General features: G+C 37.7%; 1 protein-coding gene across 1 annotated transcript; it reads left to right on the top strand.

Moving 5' to 3' along the window:
- Positions 1–229: 229 nt before the first annotated feature.
- On the top strand, positions 230–17,363 carry LOC107582544 (DNA-binding protein Ikaros-like). The gene is made up of 8 exons (XM_016268441.1): positions 230–362; positions 2,245–2,298; positions 11,252–11,530; positions 12,021–12,062; positions 14,032–14,199; positions 14,391–14,516; positions 14,886–15,011; positions 16,429–17,363. The coding sequence occupies exons 1-8, from the start codon at positions 230–232 to the stop codon at positions 17,148–17,150; spliced, it is 1,650 nt and encodes a 549-aa protein (XP_016123927.1). The 3' UTR covers positions 17,151–17,363.

Below are 17,363 nucleotides of genomic sequence, written 5' to 3'. Positions count from 1 at the left end.
ATATACTGCACAGTATATTTAGAGTAAAATGTGTCATCTTTTGAGGTTAATTGTAATTTATATATACATATTCCGCAAATGTGGATTTGCATATTAGAAACATATTAGACATATTAGAAAACATATTACTATTCAGCTAAATACAATTTAATTGTGTCTACCTTTATGTCCACCTGCAATCCTTTACGCACCAATGACCTTTAACCCTCTCCATTTCACACACACAATGATGCCCAAGCACATGCACGTTTGTATCTCACAGCAGTCACAACAAGCCCTCACCAGGGTTTTGGGTGTGCGAGCCGGTCGTAAGTCTTCCGAGAAGCGCGATCCCCAGGAAGACTGGGACATTGCGACAGACGGTAGGCCGCCGGTTTCCCACTATTTGTTCCAAGTCCATGGAGCCATCTGTCATTAAAAACAGGAAGGCCTACGTCCCCCTTCTCCCAGGAGCTCTCTTCAGCTTGCTTGGCTATTTTCAGGAACTTCACTTCTCCCTGTGTGGCTGGTGGGGCCGGGCGTGGGGCCCTAGCGGGAGCGTCTTGAAGTAGCAGCGAGGCCGAGGCTGTTGTGCCCATCTGCTGTGGGCCCAAGTGGCCGCTACATTATTAATGGGGCCACGAGCGCTGGTGACTTCTCAGATATGCAGGCCTGGCCTGAGGAAGCACTCACCACAAGGAGTCAGAAAACATTCATTCTGACCCTCCACTCTTTTTCTTTCCTCCATTTTCTTCTCGTCCTGTTCACCTTATTTTTAACGTAAGAGTGGGTGCGGGTATGTGTACGAGGCTTCCGGTGTCATTCGCTTCCAGTTATTTTACCAGTATAAAAACAGCTGCTTGATATGGCAAACTGGTATTTGTTATCATATTATTTTAATGTATTATCAAAATCATAAACACACCGGTTTGTAGTGCAAGTAGTTTTCTGCACTTGATTAAATGGAACATTCTCACAACGTTTTATAAAAGTTATATAAATATTAGGACAAAATGTTCATAAAATAATGTTTATGGAATGTTCCTATAAACGTATTAATATTTGAGAGAAAACGTTCTGAGAGCAACATTCTTAGAATGATCTAATGATGTTATTTGTACTTGATGAATGTTCTAAGAAATGTTTTTTTGTAACCTTTAAAAAACATTATAATCATGACAAGAATATTAGAATATTAACAATTAACAGTCAAAAAACATTACATTTTAGGAAAAAATAAAGTTTGTAGAATGTCGTAAGTAACATTTTTCAAACCTTTCAATAATAACTGGACATTTTAACATTCTAAGAACATTCAAAATTACCATTCAAATAATGCTATATTTTGGGTAAAAAATAAAGTTAGTTAAGAAACGTTTTTGTAAGCTTTAAATAACGTTCTAATCACAACAAGGAAGCTGGACGTTACAACATTTTAGAAACATTTAAAAACAATGTTCCCTCAATCTATTCATAACCTAAATATGTTATATGGGAATCTTCAAGTTATTTACATATGGTCTCGCACATTCACAGAAAATAGCTAACTTTCGTGTTGCAAAATAAGGAGAATTCTCTCACTGACTTATTTTCAACTAACCTTTCCCTTATTTCTTAATCTATTCATTTCTTGTCTCTGATAAACCTGCTTTGTTTAGTTTGTACCTTCTGTATCTTACTCATTGCACTCTCTTGTCTACGTTTCCGTCTGTGTTCATACATCCCTGTGTTCCTATGTGTGTGTGTGTGTGTTAAAGAGAAGCGGAGAAAGAGTTGGGCTGCCGGGCTCGCCCATGCATGCTCAGTAAATTAGAGTGAACACGAGCGCCAGTCAGCTGGCGATGCCAAACACCCGCATCCTCCATGACCCCGGGCCATCTAATTTTCTGCTTAATTTTGCGGCAGTCAGTTTGCATTTTTGGATGATTATGTGGTAGGAAATTAACAATAAATAACAAATGTGGTCTGAAAGCCTGTTCCTTTCGAGACTCCCCATCCCATCGCCGGCCTTGTAGCCCACCAAATCTATTCTCTTAGTTCACCCCGTCTGTCAGAGCGGTAATGAAAATGTCTGTAGTTCATTGTAATGTAATGTGGAAGACAGTGGTGTGTGCGGCTGGAATAGGGCTGTGCTTGCCAGGGTGATGGAGATACACAAAGAAAGGCCATTCTCCTTTAATCACCAACCACTTCTCTTACACAGACTTATTTTTGAGGCCGCGAGCGCTGATTATACTCTTTCTCTTTCGCTTTTACTCCTGTTAGAATACCTGCACAGGATGGAGACTGAGGAGGCACAGGAAATGTCCCAGATAACAGGTAAGAGCCGCCTCTCATATGTTCAAAGCCACAGTGAGGTCTGGGCGATCAAAACAGTGAAGCAAAGATAACCGTTTTTTGACTGTTCAACGACAGGCTATAAGAAGTTCTGTCTCCACTGTATATGTCAAAGGGGTCATGAACTGAGAAATCAAAATTCCCTTGATCTTTTGATATATGAGGTCATTGTGCTATAAAAATCTCAGAACTTTCTCGTTAGTCTAAAAAAAGCTTATACTGTAGCCAATCCGCCAAAATAACAGCTTGTGGAATGTGAAACTTTATGATGTAATAGATTAGTGACACTAAACACCAGCTTCGCAGAAGATCAACACCTGCTTCTACATCGCTGCCTGTTTAGCCCCGCCCACCGATTCACACGTGTAGTAGGTAAATGACAAGAGCGGCAAACGCAGGTCTAGGCAGAAACTAAACGATAAACTTTATTTGATTAACTTTATTTTTAAGGAAGTGCCAGAGTGTGTCAGTAAGAACTTGATCCTTTGTTCACTTCAATTTACCGCGGATTTGTTTATTAACAAGGCACAATTCAATGCAGGATTTTCAGAACGATTGAAACTAAAAGACAAATCTATCCACCTTTTTCTTCAACGCGGAAGTAAGCCTATGGGTGAGACTTCCGGTTCATTAACCGCTATAGGTAAATAACGAGGAGAATAACAACGTGCAGTAAACGGTAAAACTGTTTGCACTACAAACCAGTGTGTTCATAATTAAGATAATACATTAAAATAATATGATAAGACACACCAACTTTCAATATCAAGCAGCAAAACGAACTGTTTTGCTCAGCTAAAAATAGCTGGACGGAGTGGACGCAGATGAGACCGGAAGCCAGACCCATATATTTTCCAAATGGCCGCGCTCATTTTTACGACAAGAAAAAGGTGGATATTGGATCCGATGTTGCAGCACACAAGTGTGAGTAACTGTTTTCATTACGAGGGCATTTACGTCCGAGTCTACAATACATTACATCTATTCAAACAGAGTGTTCAGATGAGGGGGGTCTAAACAGGACAGAAAATAGCCCATTACTTCAAAATTATGATGTTTTTTTATGTGAAAATCTTGATGGACCTCAGAGAACAGTACAAAATAGTGAAAAGGCTGTTCATGATCCCTTTAATGCACAGGTGATTCTAGACCAAATTTTGGAGACTTCCAGTCACACAAATGTCTGATCAACTCTTAAAAATGTATATATATGATCTCTGAATAATAATAATAATAATTCCACTCTTACCAGTTTAAAGGAACAAAAAGTTACTACATAAAATGATAGTTCACCCAAAAATGAAAATCGTTTACTCACCCTTATGTCATTCCAAGCCTACTTTCGACTTCATTGATGAATGAACAAAAACATTATTTAAAATAACGTTGTTCTGCAGAAGAAAAAAGTCTGGTTCGGAATGACATGAATGGCATCTATCTCTCATCAGAAATGTCTCTTTTCCAGTGAAATACCAAATCAAGTATCCAAATGGGGCCCCATTACTGATATACATCTACTTACAAACAGATTCAATTTGAAATCATATTGAAATGAGTGCATGTAACGTCTCTCGTCCGGCCTACAACATCAGAGAGCGAGTGCACTAGATTGTTCAAACACAATCGCATGGTCCGAAGCATTCAATTTAGCTCAAGTTGCGCATCTTCAGCTTTTGTAATTAGATCATGTCTCTTTTTTTCTATTGGCATGCATAGAAAGAAAAAAAACAAACAAATCAAAACCGAACTGCTGTAAAAACTTTAAGTAGTATGCTAAATTAATTATTTTCATCGTCAGACTTATAGTTCATACCTACTGGTTCCTGAAAACGTGGGACATTTAAACAGCAAATTTCTAATTTAATACACTGAAACAGCATTTACTCACTGACTGAGCCTACACATAATGTGCTCAGTTGTGCCATAAACTGTTTAACCCACTTATTAGGACATTTTTTTTATTTCTTTACACACTTCTGCCCTTCCATTTCTTATGCACTCTTGAAATTCTATATTACATTTCTTTTGTTTTTATAATTTATAAGTTCTTTTTGGATTAAAAACATCTGACAAAATGTCTAAAGGATTAAATGTAAATTAAAATTTTATTGCAAAACTGTTAAAGCCATTTGTTTTCCAAGAACAAAAACTAAAAGGTGCACAAATATTCAAAAGTGTGGGGTCAGTAAGATTTTTTTAAATGTTTTTCAAAGTCACCAAGCACACCAAGGCTGCATTTATTTAACCAAAACACAGTAAAATATGCAATAATGTGAAATATAATTAGAATTTATGGTACTGTCTTCTATTTTAAAATATTTTAAAATGTAATTTATTCCTATGATGCAAAGAAACATTGGCTGCTCAAGGAACATTTCTTATTGTTATCAATGTTGAAAGCAGTTGTGTGGAAACCATGATTTTTTTTTAGGATTAATAGAAAGTTCAAAAGAACAGCATTTACTTGAAATAGGAATCTTAATATCATTATAAAAGTCTTTTTAGCCACTTTTGATTAATTTAACAGAATAAAAGTATTTATTCATAAAAATAAACTTTTTAATGACCTCAAGCTTTTGAGTGATAGTATATATATATATATATATATATAAGAATTGAACACTTCTGTTTTCACAAAATTAATACAACAAGATTGGTAGGTAGTAACAGAATGTGTAAGTTAGTCATTATATTAATAAATATAGTGTTAGCAGTGTAAATAGAAAGTGGGTTAACTAAAGATGAAAATGGGTGGGAATAAATTTGGCTAACCAAAAGTTAACAGATGGCCTGTTTAATATCTTGATGTATTTTAGTTTGGAATTTTCCCCTCCAGAAGTTCCAGATTAACTTGGACTTAATGTGTGACCCGCTCACTTTGAAGCTACTGAAAGTAAAAAACAGACTGAGAGAGAGAGAGAGAAAGAAAAAAAAAAGATGTGAGAGGAAACTGAAATAGGATGTGCAAGAGTTTCCTAAGAAGAACTTGCCAGAACTCAGTTTCAACACTCACTCAAGGAGATAAAATGTTCAGGAGCAACACCAGATAGGTGCAGTATCGCAACAAATGCGAGCGTACGCTCTCTTACATGCAACACACACAACTCTGCACCTGCACTTATGCCATGCTTTCACTTCAACTGCCACGATATTCACACACTTCCACACACACCCACATTCAAATGCAAGTCCAAAAGACATGCTTCACTCTCAGCAAAATAACACTTTCATATCTTACTAATGTGTTATGTATAAAGAGCAAAGTCATATCGATAAAGTAATAAGAGGCCATAGACACTGACAAGAGGCTGCAGCGTGTTCTCATTACATGAAAATAAATCACTTGTAAGTCATCTGTTTGAACAGTCAGGATGACATTAAGAACACTAAGAAGTGTATTAAAATTGAACTCAACACCACCCATTTTTTGCCCACAAATACACTTTTCACACTCTTTAGAGATGCTTTCACTGATTAAAATCTTTTTAGATTGAGATGTGAGTGTATTTGGGGTGTACAGAAAGAATCATGATGCCATTTAGGATTTAGAAAAAAAAAGGTGGATTGCACCCACATTCAAATGCAAGTCCAAAAGACATGCTTCACTCTCAGCAAAATAACACTTTCATATCTTACTAATGTGTTATGTATAAAGAGCAAAGTCATATCGATAAAGTAATAAGAGGCCATAGACACTGACAAGAGGCTGCAGCGTGTTCTCATTACATGAAAATAAATCACTTGTAAGTCATCTGTTTGAACAGTCAGGATGACATTAAGAACACTAAGAAGTGTATTAAAATTGAACTCAACACCACCCATTTTTTGCCCACAAATACACTTTTCACACTCTTTAGAGATGCTTTCACTGATGAAAATCTTTTTAGATTGAGATGTGAGTGTATTTGGGGTGTACAGAAAGAATCATGATGCCATTTAGGATTTAGAAAAAAAAAGGTGGATTGTTCGAGAGAAACGGGGAACTAAACTTCAAATGCTCTGAACTCATTAGTAAAGGTTTGTGTGAATATGTGTGTGTGCTTGTGCGTGCATCTGTCTGTCTGCCTGCATGTTGTCCCTGAAGATATAATCAGCCAGTGTGCAAGAGGATGTGAAGACAGTATCTTCACAGTGCATCATTGCTTCTCTGATTAAGTGTATCAAGGGAATATCTGTGCAGACTGTGCAGTACGCAGCTCGATCAGACACGTAGCAGCGTGCGTAGAATATCAGGAAATCAAAACATATAGAGATGGTTCTTACAAAGCGCTGTCTCTTCGCTTTCCTGCTATGAAAGACCTAGAAACTCCTCTAGTTATAAAAACATTTTGAGGATTGAAATTTTAAATCTGTGTGAAGCACAAAGAGCCAAACAATGTTTTCCTTTACAAACTAAACGTTTATTTTAAAAATATTTTCTATTTTAAAAATGGTTCTCGCATATATTTTTAATGAAATAAAAGGCCACTTATGAGTACTTACAGTACACTTTTATGACTAAGTACACTTTTAAATAGTGCATTTTGAAATAATGTCAAAATAAAAGTCATACTTTAAAGTACATTCTAAATAATTGTGTTTTAATAATCTTTTGTTGTGCATTAAAGTATAGTGTTTTAATATTACATTTAAAGTTAATATATTTCAAATGTACTAAATTGCAACTTCATTGTTACAAATGTAAGTATGTACAAGTTTCGATAGAAATAGCATTTAAGTGCATTTTAGTTTGCCATATTTGCTTGTCAGTACAATATAAATAATATAAAGATGTACTTGGGTCCTACGTAAGTGGGTCAAAAATAGTTCAACTTTATTTTATAGTGTCCTTGTTACAGTGTAATTACACATTTAAATACTGAGTAATATCAATGAATGTACTTACTATATGTTTATGGTGAGGATGAGGGTTTGATTTAGGGTTAGTTGCAAGGACAAGTACATGTAACGTGTAACAATGACACCGTAAAACAAAGTGATACCACCACCAAAAAAAAAAAAAGAATTTGATATCAATTTAAACTATAATGTGTTTATATTATAATTACATTTTAATTAACATGCAATTATGTGTATCAAAACATCATATTTATTAAGTACCACAAGGGGTATTGGTGTTCACAACCCATTTTACTCCCATAATGTCACATATTTCCAAGTGAAACAAGACATTCAAGTAGAAAAAATGAGCAGGAATTGTTTGGGGTGTTACATACCAGATTAGAGCCAAACTGAATGCTAAAATAATACATAAATAGCCATTTGGATATTAATTAACCTACAAAAAATAGCTAAGTGGCAGCAGAAAGGAAAGTCATTTTAGATTTTGATTAGAGATAATGAATATAACCATTTAATTCCATTAAATCACGTACACCGATTAATCATTCATATTAAGACATTCATATTAAAATAAACATAGTCCATTTGTTTTGCATGTCGACTTTAAGTTTTATTTAAAAAATTAATGCTGTTTGGTTTGAGCATTAGTATTTATTAGCACTGCATGGAAAAATACGCTGTCCAGTGAAATGCAGGAAGGTTTTCATGGTGCATGGCCTATTTTATCATGTAATTCCTCTTTTTAAATGTATGAGGGTGATGGCCTGCCCTTAAACCTGTTGCTATATCAGATGCAAACATTTCACTAGCAAGTTCCTAAAACTGTGAGAACGAAAGCAGGGTTCTTTTTTATCCCATCTGACACACATATGCATACACATGCACGCTCAAACATATACTCTCACCCACCCGCTGTGGAGCCGTGGTTAATGAGCATGTAGCTCTCCCACACCACATAAGCTATTCAAAGTTTTTTTCAGCGCCTCGACTGGAGCACAAACGAAAATAAATTGTACTAGCAAAGACTTATTTTCATTTATAGCGCCCTCGTCGTGAATACATTCCTTGCTAAAGTGCAATGTTGCGATAACTTAGTAATCGATGTAGCAGAGGGTCACAGGTTCAAACTGCTAAAGGGAGACTGACTTGTCACTAACCGAACCACTTCACTTCCAGAGAGTTGCTCTAGAAATGGAAAAAAATCTAATTTAATCCCATTTAAAATGATCCATTGATGTTTGTGAGGTTTGCCTGTTATGTCGCTCTGTTCTATGTAGAGCTCTTTTGTTTGTCCTTGTCTGTGGCTTTTGACACTTGCTTCCCAAAATGGGTAAATTAGGATGTGTGACAAACGTTATACAAAGTAAAAGCTCCTCTTCCCATCCCCAGTTTAGTCACAACTTCCCCAAAAGATCCATGAGAGACCGTATCATGACAACAAGCCTAGTTCCCTCTGCCAAACTCAGGTCACATCACACTGGTTAAATCATCATATCATATAAGCAGAAAGGCTGTCAGTGGATCTGTGTGTGTGTGTGGGTGTGGGTGTGTGTGTGTGTGTGCGAGAGGAAGATATACATCCTTTTATGGCTGTTAATGGGAGATCGTATTCCTGTATTGTCTTTATGTTATTAACTGCTGTAATTCATTCACACATTGACACTGAAATCCATATAAACCTTCTTTAAAGGCAACATCGAATGCAGTTTCCAACCTGTTTTACTTAATCAAACAAACTTTCTTAGAGTTAAACAGAATATTCAGCAGGAAAAATGTAGGCAGGCTTATTGGGAATTGACTGGATCGAGGAAATGCTAATACAGCCAGGATACTGGAGGGGAGGGATTGAAAATTACTATTAAAGAAAAGTACAAAAGCCGTCACTGGGGGAGCTCTGTTTTCAAAAAGTATGTATATGTATAATTTATGTACACTTTAGGTAAAAATGAACATTAAGGTACTAATATGAATCCTTTAAGGCTAAATAAGGTACAGCTTTTTTATGAAGAAGAATGTCCACCGATGAATAGCGCACATGAAGACCAGGAACGTGCATTAAAAAGGAAAATTGCTGGCTTGACTTCATTATGTGATGTTCAGTCAAGAGCTTCTCTGAAATTAAAGATAATACAGTTTTTAGTCAACTAGCTTTTATCTTTTCTAGTTAGTTATTTGATTAGTTTTCAGTCTTTTTCTTAGTCACTGTCAGACGATTATACTGGAAACTGGATCACTTGCTGTAAAACTCGAGACAATTATTTCCAATCTATTTTGGAAGCACACAAACAAGAGTGTGGCTGTGCTCTGCTAACTGTCAGAGAGTAACCTGAACACAGACAGCACTTTTGTCTGTCGGTACTCTCCAGTTCAATCACGTGCTTCAGTTGCTGATCCCTGTAGTCTGAATACAGAAAATGAAAAAGAAAAACTGTTTCACTTGTTGTGCTTAACAATTCCCTGTCTGTGCTTCCCTTTCTGTCACTTCTCCATAACTCTTGTCCTTTTTTTTCGGTTGGGCCGGCTTGGGCGCTGAAGCTTCCCCTTTTCCCTTGGATTCCCATATTTCATTATTTCTGCTTGTTCCTCTTGAGTCTTTACAAACAGAGGCTGAAGCATGGGGAAATCAGCCTGGCACCACAGTGTATTAACCACAGGACCTTTATCCTGAGCTCTAACTGCCTTAAAAGACTCGAAATGTTTACTTCATTAGGCTGAACGGGCATTTGAGCAATGATCTAGCTCATAATCGGACATTCCATAGAATAACCTAAATATTTAACACAGTTTCGTTTTTTTATTTGATGGTGTGCTCCTTTTTGCATGCTTCTGTAGGCTTGTATGTGAGTCTATGTGTGTGTGTGTGTGTATGTGTTTACCACGGTTTGTTGGTCTGGTTTACACCGCTGAGAGTCCTCAGTTTCACAGAGCTTCCTGTGTCTCTGTTTCCTGTTTATCAGTCATTTGTTTCAGAGAAGTGTGATGATGAATGAGATGGTAAGATGGTTTGAGAGCAGGCAGTTTGATAGAAGAATACTGGATTATTTAAATGGAATATCAATCCAGTAATGTTACAGTACATCTCTCAAATATGATTCCTTAAAGGGTGTTGGGAGTATTTACCCCGTAAACATATGTCTTATATAAATGTCTTAACTTTATATTACAGATTTGTCCATTTATTTACAGTACATGGTAGTCATAGTGTTGGGGAAGCTCATTTGAAACTGCCAAAGTAGCTACTCATTTTTAATTTTAATTTTTGATTACAAACTACTAACAAAGAGTTGCTAACTACACTACCATCCAAATGTTTGGGGTCAGTAAGATTTTTATTTTCTGAAAGAATTGAATACTTTTATTCATTTCAAATAAATGCGGTTCTTTTGAGCATTCTATTCATCAAGGAGTCCTAAAAAATGTATCATGGTTTTCAACAAAAATATTAAGCAGGACAGCTGTTTTCAATTTGATAATAATGACGAATGTTTCTTGAGCAGCAAATCAGCATCTGAAGGATCATGTGACACTGAAGACTGGAGTAATGATGCTGAAAATTCAGCTTTGCATCACAGAAATAAATGACACTTTAAAATGTGAATATATGAATAAATTAACAGATACATCAATCAACAGAACAATCTGATTCACTCAAACGAATCAGACTTCACATAAAAAGCATATTGGATTATTGTCTCAGTTTCCTCGGCTACAAAGCTGTGTTTCCTTAAAAAAACAAAAAACTGTGTTGTAGCAGCTGAAAATGTTATTAAGTTAGTAACTTGCTACTGCTTTCAGTTATCTCCCAACACTGGTCATATCTACAATACACCGCTGTTCAACAAATGCAGTTTATGTTCTCTATGTTAAGTGAATATTTCAAAAAATGTGTTTAATGCAACTAAAGTTGATGTTTTGGACATACACACACAAATACAGCTAATCAAAGGCTGAAAGAAAGAAAACAGTTGCTTTGCAGATGCTCTTTTCGCTGCAGAACATTAAGAAATCATGATAAAAGATGGCAGTGTTAGTTAGAGAAAATAACCACCCAGCCTGCCACTGAACTTAACAGGCCCACTACCCTCTTTTCCAGCCTGTAATATAAAAGTTGAGGCTCGGAGTGACGAGGAAAACGGGCTGACCTGTGAGATGAATGGAGAGGAGGAGGAGGAATGTGCAGCCGAGGACTTGCGTGTGCTCGATGGCTCAGGGGCCAAAGTGAACGGCTCCCACGCAGGCCCTGACAGCAAGCCGGCCGCCTACCCCACGGCCGGGGGCATCCGCCTCCCCAACGGGAAGCTGAAGTGCGATATCTGTGGGATGGTTTGCATTGGGCCCAATGTGTTAATGGTGCACAAGCGAAGTCACACTGGTAAGCACAACTGCCATCTACTCTTCCCTCCTTATACTATCACTCACAACTCACAGGGCACAGGGCTGGGTAGGTTGATCCGCACATAGAGAGACACACAGAGAGCAGGACAGAGACAGACGCTGGGATGTGTTTTAAATGTAACCATCCTTTTCTTTAATGGAAGCCAGTGTAGTAACTGTGCACGGCTTGACTTGAATGGATGATGTTAGTTGATGTAAATGACTAATATAATTACAATATGTTTGTTTTTAAAACATTAGGGTAGCATTTTCGGATAATTTCCGCAGTTTGTTGCATCCAAAATGTAAATTCGGTCATCATTTGTTCACCTTTATGTTGTTCCAAACCGGTATGACTTTTTTTTTCTTATGCGGAACACAAAAGAAGATATTTTCAAGAAGCATACTGTTTTGGTTACCACTGACTTCCATTGTATGGACTAAAATACTGAGACATTTCTCAAAATATCTTCTTTTATGTTCCACAGACGAAAGAAAGTCATACAGGTTTGGAATGACAAACAGTAAGGGTGAGTAAATGATGACAGTATTTTAATTTTTGGGTGAACTATCATTTTAAAGACTCATGTGTTAACAATTAAGATGAGATGTGTGTTTTGTCTTTTGTGACATTTTGTTTAGATTTCTTTATAGCTAACAGTCCAAATGGATCAACTAACCAAGCAAAAGTCTCTCTCAGATGACAATTATTTCAGTATTAGTTATTTTCTCCCTTTCTCAAATTGATATTCCACTGCGACGAAGCCAAACCAGTGGGTGAGAACATTTTTCAAAAAGGCACTTAACTTCCTCACTTGACAAACTAATGAAACTCAAAATGGAAGAAAGGAACAGTGGGCTAATATAAATTCAGAAAAGAACGTACAATAAAAGACATAATGAAGTGCTTCCTATTTAAATCAAAATATTCGCAGGAGGTACCGTGCTCCTGAAATGCCTTTTTAATGAGTTTCTCTTTCCGTCTTTTTGCTGCTTCACTGGTGACTCTTATTTTATAGGGCTTTTGAAGAGAGCGCCCTATTAATAGCGTTCTCGGAGAATGCCACAACATTCGGAGGAGCTGGATATTGGTTTATTCCAGGGGCGCTGATCAGGAAGACTGGCTCTCAAACACAAAGTGTTTCCTTCACTTTATTTAAATGAGCTCTGCATTTGCATTGTGATGGGCCGCTCTTATTTTAGAGCTGAAGAAGAGGAAAAAATGAGATTTTCAGATCAAATTGACCCAGGCAGTGGTGCATTACGAAACTGGCAGGCAGCGTCTGAAAGCCTCTTGTTCGATCAGGAGCCAGGCAGCGCGCGCAGAGCGCAGAGCGCAGAGCGGCGCTCGCGTGTTTGATTGAGCTTTGGCGCGAGGCGCCGCGTTGTTGGAGATGTAACAGCGCGCCGGAGCCGTGTAGGACAATGACCCCGCATTCACAGCGTAATAGCGCTACAGCGGCGGATGCTTTGCTTCCAGAGAGCCGATATAGTGTCTCAGACGCTCGCCATTTACATGGCCATTTGCCGCTGGCATTCTATACAGGTGTATATATAACTGCTCTACAGGTTAAAACACAACGAGTCACTTCTTTGTGAGCGCAAGTTACTTTATCACACAAGGGAACACAGAAGCCACAAAAATCGAAAAGACACCATTTTTTGCAATTACTTTTTTAACTAATACACAGTTCCAGTGGATGAAGTCCGTTTTAAGTCACATTTAATGACTTTTATAAGGATCTATACAATGCAGATTGTGTAAGCAGCTTTACTGCAATGAAAAGGAAATGTTGCAGAATTCAATAATTATGACATTTCAGCTATAAAGCAGCTTTACACATTATCAATTCAGCTCAGTGGTGATTTAGTTTAATAACAGTGTCAATGTTGCAAAGCTAATCAATTATGAAACAAGTTTAATTGTATTTTTTTAATAGGGACCATGCATATTCATGAACATTGTTGTATAGATATACACCATGTAAATATGCCAGAATTAGTAACAATAACTACTTTTCATCTGCAGTCCCCTAGGCTAAGGCAGCAGTGTCATTATCCAGCTTTATTCAGTTCACTTTTGTTCTCATCCAATAATATCAGTGAAACAGTATTAATAATATTACTGAATATTATTTGTCATTTAAAAGTTTCAGACAGGTGTGCTACTGCACCTATGGACATATTCTACTAACGTTTGATAACAAGAAAGTGTCCAAATACTTTTTGCCTTCATTTTGAACAGTACATCTACTGTTTTATCATTTACAGCATAACACGCTTTTTGGTTTAATATTTTGTAACCGATTGCAATATGATCCTCAACCATTTTTAAGCGTGGCTTAAGTGTCCAAATATGTTTTGGGACCATTAGAAAGGAGAACATGCTGAAAAATCTAGTTCCTTAATCATTGTGCATGACTTGCAGCATGAAGTAATTTTACATGAAAATATCTTAATTCCAACATACGAGTTATGCGTTATCTTTCATTCTCCTAGGGGAAAGGCCATTTCAGTGCAACCAGTGCGGTGCTTCCTTTACTCAGAAGGGTAACCTGCTCCGACACATCAAACTGCACTCTGGCGAGAAACCTTTCAAGTGTCACCTGTGCAACTACGCTTGCCGCCGCAGAGACGCCCTCACCGGACACCTGCGCACTCACTCGGGTAAATGCCTGGCGCCTGGATGATTCAGGCATGCCTACATTTCTTCATTAACTCAAACCTGCACTGATTCATTCACTTGAGCCAGTTCAGAAAACAAGTGTTATTGTGTTACGCTATATTGTAGTGAACACCACAAAGACTAAATTGTACTGTGTGATTGAGCAGATTTTGCTTTTGTTTTAAATTTACAGTTGGAAAACCTCATAAGTGTGCATACTGCGGTCGCAGTTACAAGCAGCGGAGCTCGCTGGAGGAACATAAGGAGAGATGTCACAACTACCTGCAGTGCATGGGCCTTCAGAATAGCATTTATACTGGTCTGTGAATGACAGAACACCAAAGCTCTTTCTCAAAGTGTTTTCTGTTCTTATAGATGGAAATGGTGCTAATCTATAACCGTTATCGTGGCCTAAATGTGGTTTATTGTAAATATGTATTAGTGGAAGTACAACTAACAATAATTGATAATTTTGCAGCAACATGCCTGTAAAGTCCCAAAGCTTTAAAAAAAAAATGTCTTAAGAAAAAAATTAAAAAGCTTAGAGTAAGGGATAGAAAACCATCTTAATTGCATGATTGAAGGAACATCATCCTTAATTATAGTTAGCATCATGTCAGAGGATGAGCTCAGGTTAGATACAGACTTTTGAATCTTATGCGTGGTTTCTTTGTCTTGCTTTCCATAGTGAAGGAAGAGAACAGCCAGAATGAGCAGAGGGAGGACATGCCTGCGTCTGAGAGAGCCTTGGTGCTAGACAGGATAGCTAACAATGTAGCTAAGCGTAAGAGCTCTATGCCACAGAGGTTTGTGGGTAAGAGTTGAAGTTTGCTTTCATTGTACCGTTATATTGTAGATCATCCAGATATCACTGTCAAAATGCATGTCTCTGGCTAAAATAATTAAAACATTGCAGACAAACAATGCTAGGCAGCTCCCTCATTTCTTTCTCTTTGATGAGTTGACTTTAAAAAAGCAGGGAAAGAAACACTATAATGGCATGCAACATGAACTGACTTTGACTGTTGCTTAGTTGTATGAATTCTTATGTAAATTGCACTTGCTTCTTTGATAGTAATAGTTTTTGAATTGCTGTTAGAATAATGTGATGTGTTACTAAGCCCATTTATCTTCTTTTCATATTGGTGTTTCACTGAAGATTATTGTTCAAATTAAAAGATATTTGAGACACCATTTGAGGTTTCTCAGACTGCTACACTGGAAGAACCCTCTGGAGAAGTTGTAGGCACCTGCTGAATGTTCTGTATTGGCACTGATGGTTCAATGACGAACCTTTAACACATGGAACCTTTCCATCGCACAAAAAGTTCTTTATAGTGAAAAATGGTTATTTAGATTATTAAAATGTTTTTCACACCAAAAAACACTTTTTTTTAAAAGAAGTAATCATTGAATGGTTCTTAGGGGGACCCAAATGGTTCTGCTAAGGCATCACTGCAAAAAAAACATCTATAAAAAATTGGAACCCTAATGTTTTATAGAGTGCGGCTAAATATATATATATTTTTAAGTATCTCAAAACCTTCATGAACCATTATGATCCCCGCTAACAAAAACATGTTCTAAGAAGGTTTTGCTAATGTTCCAATTCAATTATGAAAATGTTATTTGTTAATCATCCCTAAACATTTAAAATGCCACATTTTTAATGTTTTAAAAACGTTTTTTCTTGGTTATGGTTAATTATTTTGCAAACATTATGGGAACATTACTTTTGAATGTTCTCTGAACATTTAGAAACAATAGTAACATTTAAAAAATATTAAACCAACGTCCAACTAAAATGTTTCAGGAAAAGTTTCAAATGAACAATGCATAAATAATATTTTAGTGCTACCATTTTAAGAAAATTTTGAAGACCTTTGAACTTTCAACATACACTTTAATAATATTAGGGGAAGAATGTTTGTTGATAGAGAACCCTGATAAACACTGTCAGCGCATCAAGGAACCCCATCTCAGCTAACAGTCTTTTTTGAGTTTTATGCAAGAACTCCATTTATTTCAGAACTCTCTGTTTTTAAAGGGCACCTAGAAGTTCTCCAAAGGGTTCCCCAGTAATAATAATGAATGATATTACAAAGACAAGAAAAATGTCAGAAATTGTGCTTACCAGTAATGGTTTACTGGTAAATAAATCAGTGCTTATTTTACATTTCACAGAACTCAGATGAGTTAAAAACCTTTGCTCTTTTGGCTTTCTTCCTCAGGAGAGAATCGTTTGTCGGAGCTGTCATTCGAGGGCGGCTCAGGTGAGCTCATGCAGCCTCACGTCATTGATCAGGCCATCAACAGTGCGATTAGCTATTTGGGAGCGGAGTCCTTGCGGCCTCTGGTTCAGACCTCCCCTGGCTCCTCCGACATGGTGGTCAGCCCTATTTACAACCTCCACAAGACACAATCAGCCGAAGGCAATGGCGTGTCCGCTAAGGACAGCGCCGCAGAGCATCTCCTTCTGCTGTCCAAGTCCAAATCGGCCTCCATGGAGAAGGATGGCTCGCCCAGCCCCAGCGGCCAGGACTCTACTGACACCGAGAGCAACAACGAGGAGCGGGCGGCTGGGGGAGGCACGGCAGCAGCCGCAGGGGGTCTCATCTACCTGACCAATCACATGGCTCCAGGTATGCGTAACGGAGGTCTGCCAGTGGTAAAGGAAGAGCAGCAGCGGCATTTCGAGGCCTTGCGGGCAGTGGGAATGGAGCCGAGTATGGCGTCATCGGAGGGGTTTAAGGTGCTGAGCGGAGAGGGAGAAGAGTTGAGGGCGTACCGCTGTGTCCACTGCAGAGTTTTGTTCCTGGACCACGTCATGTACACCATCCACATGGGATGCCATGGCTTCCGAGACCCGTTCGAGTGTAACCTGTGTGGTTACCGCAGTCAGGACCGCTACGAGTTCTCATCGCACATCACGCGTGGAGAGCACCGCTTCTAACACACAGAGACGTTCCACATACGCTTGACTACACATTCACTCACACACAACCGATTCAACATTTCAGGATTTTTTTAGACACTGTCCAAACACTGGATTTTTTTTTTTTTTTACATTTCGTGTAACATTGGTTTTTCTTTGTACATACAGTTGCCTATATATTTCGTTGTCTTGTCTATTTTTCTACAATTGTGTGACTTGTATGTAGACTTT

The sequence above is a fragment of the Sinocyclocheilus grahami genome, unplaced genomic scaffold, assembly GCF_001515645.1.
Source record: "Sinocyclocheilus grahami isolate Dianchi unplaced genomic scaffold, SAMN03320097.WGS_v1.1 scaffold45.1, whole genome shotgun sequence".
In the NCBI taxonomy this organism is placed as follows: domain Eukaryota; kingdom Metazoa; phylum Chordata; class Actinopteri; order Cypriniformes; family Cyprinidae; genus Sinocyclocheilus; species Sinocyclocheilus grahami.
The sequence above is the reverse complement of the archived record's forward strand: the minus strand, read 5'-3'. Positions and strand labels throughout refer to the sequence as shown.